Source organism: Zingiber officinale, chromosome 9B (genome assembly GCF_018446385.1).
Source record: "Zingiber officinale cultivar Zhangliang chromosome 9B, Zo_v1.1, whole genome shotgun sequence".
In the NCBI taxonomy this organism is placed as follows: Eukaryota; Viridiplantae; Streptophyta; class Magnoliopsida; order Zingiberales; family Zingiberaceae; genus Zingiber; species Zingiber officinale.
This window is the reverse complement of record NC_056003.1, coordinates 101005756-101012494: the sequence shown is the minus strand read 5'-3', so window position 1 is coordinate 101012494 and position 6739 is coordinate 101005756. Positions and strand designations below refer to the sequence as shown.

At 35.6% G+C, this 6739-nt stretch overlaps 1 protein-coding gene across 2 annotated transcripts; it reads left to right on the top strand.

Moving 5' to 3' along the window:
* Positions 1-2135: 2135 nt before the first annotated feature.
* Positions 2136-5988, top strand: LOC122025137 (regulator of nonsense transcripts 1 homolog). 2 transcript variants are annotated; one of them, XM_042583901.1, is made up of 6 exons: positions 2136-2715; positions 3367-3618; positions 3690-3803; positions 4494-4579; positions 5010-5061; positions 5642-5988. In XM_042583901.1, exons 1-6 carry the CDS (start codon positions 2293-2295, stop codon positions 5840-5842), a joined length of 1128 nt encoding a protein of 375 aa, XP_042439835.1. In that variant the 5' UTR covers positions 2136-2292; the 3' UTR covers positions 5843-5988. The 2 variants fall into 2 exon arrangements, with proteins under 2 accessions (XP_042439835.1, XP_042439836.1); XM_042583902.1 differs by having other exon boundaries at positions 5010-5048; positions 5642-5785.
* Positions 5989-6739: the final 751 nt, after the last annotated feature.

Genomic DNA, 6739 nt, shown 5'->3' with positions numbered 1-6739 from the left:
TGGTCGTCCATAATTAACTACTTAATTATGGAACAATCAAGAGTGACACCTAGTAGTACATCATGATCCCCAATTAGTCGAAAAATCATAGTTGATTTCAAAATTACTTCGGAACCCTTCAGCAACTACAGTAAGTCGTGTCTCATTCCTTTCACTCGTTTTATACACATTTGGTTCAGTACATGGTCTATGTATTTGTCCCCACTAGACTGACTACATCACACTTAGCCCAAGTAATACTTCCTTATTTTGCAGATTCAAATTACTTGTACATGTGTTCAAGAGTCTCACACTCTTTACATGTGATGCTTTGGCTAAAGACTTTGAGTAATAATCTAACGAGTGAGCATAGGGTATACGTCTCCTTGCAAGGAGTGGTGAATCCTCTTTGGGCTATCCAAACATCTTCGGACACTTCGACTTATACCCAATCATCCCGGATTCACATCTCGATGAGATGCGTGCTTAAGATATCAAAGTATAAGTCTCCATGACCAAGATAACTTGTATATCTTAAGTCGAAGGAAACTTGCACTCGAGCTGCAGTAAGAACTTCACAAACATATCAATATATGTAGATAACCATATGAAGTCTTACAGTGAGTCATTCCAATGAACTAGTTATCATAATTAGTATCCACGTTTAACTCTCGACATCCCAATGTCTCCAGCTAGTGAGAAAACAACTGTTTGGCCAAACCAAAGAGTATCACTCATGTTAGTCTTACAGAATTGATGATGGCCGAATGCATCAATTCGATGACTAGGGAAATTCTAATACGTTCATAATTGCACATGTAATAATAATCACTAGTTGTGATCCAATCACGGTTTCTCTCATGCTATGAATTGTATTGTGAATATTTAGTAAATGAGTTTAAGACCTTCAAACATATAATATGCACTCAAATAGTGAATCTATATTTATCCAATAAATAGTAAAATCGTAAGGCGATTTATCTTAGAACATCTCTCAAATTCTAACAGTACGTTCGCAAGAATGAAACTCAAAGGAATTGATGGGAGCCCGCACAAGCGGTGGAGCATGTGGTTTAATTCGATGCAAAGCGAAGAACCTTACCAGGGCTTGACATGCCGTGAATCCTCTTGAAAGAGAGGGGTGCCTTCGGGAATGTGGACACAGGTGGTGCATGGCTGGCTCATGCCATAAGGTGTTGGGTTAAGTCCTGCAACGAGCGCAACCCTCGTGTTTAGTTGCCACCATTGAGTTTGGAACCCTGAACAGACTGCCGGTGATAAGCCGGAGGAAGGTGAGGATGACGTCAAGTCATCATGCCCCTTATGCCCTGGGCGACACACATGCTACAATGGTCGAGACAAAGGGCCACGATCCCGCGAGGGTGAGCTAACCCCAAAAACCCGTCCTCAATTCGGATTGCAAGCTGCAACTCGACTGCATGAAGCCTGAATCGCTAGTAATCGTTGGTCAGCCATACGATGGTGAATTCGTTCCTAGGCCTTGTACACATCGCCCGCCACACTATGTGAACTAGCCATACCTAAAGTCATTAACTTAACTGCAAGGAGGAGATGTCGATGGCGGGGCTAGTGATTGGAGTGAAATCGTAACAAGCAAGCCGTACGGATGAATAAATCTTAAATTAGGAGAGGCTCATCAAAAATATTATAGATAATTTTTTTAAACATGTATAATTGGAATCACCGATCTTAAATAATTAATTTGGTGAATAAATCTTAAACTATTTTAGTGAATAAATTTAAACTAATTTATGCCACAAATAGTTTAACAAGCTTGACAACACTTAATTTAAAAATATAGAAATGATTTTTTAAAAAAGGAGTTGTCTAGTCAAAAATAGAAGACCGGTTCAACACTATGTTTCATGACTTTATTTTAGACTTCATCTTGTAAAGTTTTAAAATCATCTACAACTAACATTCTATTTAAAGATTTTATTCTAAATTTTAGTTATGATAATTAAAAAAAAAATTTAAGTCAGTTATTTTATTTATTTTTTAAATTTTATATTTATAAATAATAAATACTTTTCTGAAATTCATCTTTTAAATATTACAGAGATAAAAAAAATAAAAAAAATTAATATATCTAAATTTAACAAAATAATTTTTTTAATCTGGTGATAAATTCCAAATCCAAACGTTCGCGACTAGGAACCCTAACTTTTGTTCGCGGGGTTAGCCGGAGCGCAGTCGGCCAACAACCTCTACGAGACGCCTTCGCAGCCAGACACTGGCGGCCACGCGTACACTTTCCTCGAGTTCAACCCCCAGGACGACTTTGTCGACTACATGGAGTTCCAGGAGCTCTCGCAGCCCTCCCGATCCCCCGCTGGGCCCCATCCCCCGCCACCGCCCGAGCCCGCGCCGGACTTCCCAGCATCCGATCTGCATTCTCCTGAGCCCACCTTGTCGCCTTCCGCATCGACTCCCCTCGGCGGTCCTTCCTCGTCCTCCAAGGCCATGGGGGCCGCTGGTGGGCAGGCGGCTGCCGCGGCGGTTGATACCCTGGCGGCTGGGATGAGCGAGATTAACTTCGAGGAGACTGGGGATGAGGGTTACGAGTTTGGCCAGGGCAATTTTACGGAGCACGCGTGCGGGTATTGTGGGGTGCAGAATCCGGGGTGTATCGTTAGATGCAACATTCCGACGTGCAGGAAGTGGTTCTGTCAGTTGTGGGGGAACGCATGGGGTTCTCATATTGTGAATCATGTGGTAGGTGCTGGGATATTATTGATTATATTTCTTTCCATATTTCAACATGCCAAGCACATAAAACATCATAACTTTTATCAAATTGTTACTGCAATTTTCTATATATTTTGTCCTCTTTATGTATTTTTATTCTTAACTTCTAAATGATACTCAATTTAACCATTTACTTGAATATTTTTCTTTTTTGTTGGAAAACACAAGGGCCCATCTTTGATACTTCCTTTTGTTGGAAACATATATTATCCAGTTCTGTCAGAAAATTTTTATCGACCCCTCATGTAAGTGAAATTTGGGAGAAAGAGTAGTTTTTTACCATTATTAATCCTTCTGTTCAGTCATCTATTTCAATTTTCATCTGTTACATTCTGTAGTTTGATTACAACACTAGCCTGATAAGTGAAATATAATTCGCCAGTCATCTTGCTACAAATTATTGGGTTACATTTAAAGGTGGTATTTACATTTTTAATGCAACATTTAAGCATATGTTAGAGTATTTTGTTGATTTATACAACTTCTATTCGGTTGATGGTTGAGAAACTGCATTTATTTATTTTGTTAGAGCTGCCGTTGTAGAGTGGGATGCCATTACAGAATATTGCATTTCTGGTTCATGGGCTAATAATTACTTTTTGTATTAATTGATTTTAGGTGCGAGCAAAGCACAAGGAAGTTTTGCTCCACAAGGACAGTCCACTAGGAGAGAGTATCCTTGAATGCTATAATTGTGGTTGCCGAAATGTTTTACTTCTTGGATTTACTTCTGCTGCAACTAGAAGTGGCTTCGTTATCTTGTGCAGAGAACCTTGTTTGAATGTCAATGTATTAAGGGGCATGAATTGTGATCTTAGTCAATGGCGTCCAATCATTGATGATGGATGTTTCCTACCATGGTTTATTAAGGTTTGGTACTTTCACTAACATTTTGTAGCTGTTCTGCATGTCCATGTCACTTATTCTGGTTTCTTTTACAGGTACCTTCAGAACAGGAACAGCTTAGAGCATGGCAAATAAGTGATGAGCAAATTAACAAACTTGAAGAGTTATGGAAGAATGATGAACCACAACCTGTTTCATTGACTCACGAGGTTAGTTTCTGTCCAAAGGTTGATTCTTTTATGAGGTTTCTTTGGCTTAATCTGTTTTTGGGCCTCTAATCAGTAGGGGTCTATTGCATATACTTTTCTCATTTGATATATTTTTTTTGTTCTTTTCTTTTACTGATAAGGCATGTGTAGTTTCATTCTTGCCATTATTTGTGCTGTTTAAATTGTTTGATTAAATCAAATGAATTGAACTTCTTCCATTGATCACACATGTGATAAGTGATTATAACAAGGATTTTCTTTTTCTCCTGACCTGCTTGTCATTTTTATTGCACAATCTTAATGTTCAGGCCAATTTAACTTAAGTTAGAAGAACGTCAGGAATATATTATATATCTATTTTTATATGCACATAACCATGTCCAGTAATAATGCATATGTAATTAATATATGTAGATCATGGTTTTACTTATAGTTGTTTCTCATGATCATCCTCAAGCTGTGTTAGTTCCAAGTTTTAATTGTTTCTCCAATCTTTAACAAATATGTTCGCTTGTAGTTTGAACTCTTAGATGTCAGCCTTAATAAAAAGCATGTAGCCTACTTTGTCTTTCCTAAGGTTGTCTCAACTTTATTTTGTATTTTAATCTATAACATTTGTTTTGATTGTCATTTACTTTGTTTTACTCTGTAGTCAATCCTTAAACTGAATCTTTGATAGCGTTGTCACAGGAAGAGAATGAACTCAGACTTCTTTTGGAAGATGGTTTACATCTGCTACACTCTGATGACATGGTTCGGCAATATCTTTTGGACAGGTGGTATGCTAGTTAATTGTATAGATGGATTAAGAAGTAGATGACGTTACATGAATTAAAATTCTTATTGTCAGTGCCCAAATTCATTGGCTCAAATGAAACAATTTCTATCTTTATTAATCGCTCATTCAAAACTGTTTATGATTTTATGTTTTCTATTTCGATTAAGCTTACCCCCTATAGTTGCGGCTATTACAATTTCTTGTTGTTTTATGTAGATTAAGCTAACTAATATGATATACTTTTTTGATTGATGCAAAACTAGTATTTGTTAATTGCATATTATATAAGATGTGCTTGTATTTGACGTTTAATCATGTTCCACTTTCTATGTAATTTATACATATCCTGTAGTTATTCATTTAAACAAATTAGTCATGGATGCTAATAATTCTCATATTTTGATAATCTATATAATGTTTTGTTTCAGACTTCTCAGCTCAAAAGCCACCTACGAAGCGCAAACACGGTTCACTTTCACTGTACTTTCTACTTTTTTCTTTATATTTAATGCAAGTCATACTTTCATCCATATGCTACAATTAATTAAAGAGATTGAACCAATAAAAATTTTCCATTTGCTTTTTGATATATTTCTTATTCAAATATAGGATTGCAGTGGCAATCTTATTCATATTATGAAAACTTTGATTGTTTTGTAATACTGTAATATTATATATAAAACTCCCTAAAATGAAAATATTGTCAAGCTTTTCTTTTAGGTGCTTTTAGCTATTGTTCAATCACAGTAATATTCCTCACAACGAATGTGTAAACTTTATGTGTGCGCTCTAAAATAATTCAAGAGAATTTCATATTTTTGGCTAAATTACATGGTTATGTATGCAAGTTAGTTGTCACAACTTGTAGTTTATCTACTGACTGCTGGGCAACTTGAGCTTTTTAGAATTCTCGCGACGCATTTAGGACATGTATAGATGATTTCATATCGACAACATCATGTAAAATTCTAGCCTTTGAACATCGTCTTGAAATAAACTCTATATCTGCTTTTATTCTCTTTTAAATTGCATTCAATTATATTGATATGTCTTTCAACAGTGTGAACTAGAAGATGACAGTGATGAAGATGATGACTATGTAGATGATCCTCAGAAAACTCCCGACAAGAAGGATGATCATGTAGATAACCCAGATAACAACTATGGTGATGGGCCAGGAGCATCTAATAGTTATGATGGTGGAAAGGGAGATGGTGATGAAGGCTATGACTATGGAGATGAAGAATATATACAAGGATGATATTTGATTTTGGAAACACCGATCAAACCTTTTTCCCACTCTTTCATCTATTTTTAAATGAATTTTTGCTCGAGTTTTTTTGCATGAATTTGAGAAAAACTATATCTGATTGTTTTTTTTAAAAAAAACTATTAACTGTTCTTGAATTTTAACTCATTGAAAGCCAATTAAAGGTTATTTGTAATCAATTAATCTCTAGGTTTTAAAACTAATTTACATGACTAGTAAACTCATGTCATTGTGACCCTGTCATTTTTTTGGGTTTGAGAGTAACGCATTCATTAAAACTGCAGTTGGGTCTCAATTTGTTGTGAATTAATGCATTCGTTAAAATAGTACGAGTAGACTTGTTTGACTGTGGGAGGATCGGTGATGTATTTCACTGTGGGAGGATTGGGTGATGTTGGGTCGTTTGGATAAGCGAAATCATTTTTTTGCCATTGTGATCATGGGCAAAAGTAAAAAATAATATTCACATCAAACTAAAAATCAAATAGGAAGTTGTAGAAATATAGGGCAGGAAAAGTTGGGGAGGAATATAATTTGAAATTTTATACTCGTAAAAATTTAAGTTTTAATTGCATTAGATAAAATAACAAATTAAGCACAAAAATACGTAATACTCCTATGTGGAGGATCTTGGTAGTCTTTAATCACTAATCAGTTAATTTAGCTACAATACTTCTGTTTTATATAGAATTTCTATCTTACCCGTTGATTTTGAAAAAGTTTACTCGACAGAAATTTAATCATCAATGTTCCTCAACAATTAACTAGTAATTGATCTACTTACCTATTTTAAATGAATGATTTAAACAATCAACAATCAACAGAGTAGTTAAAATTAGACCATGTTGCTCTCATATACATGGTGGTTGTCCGTCCATCAATGGTCAT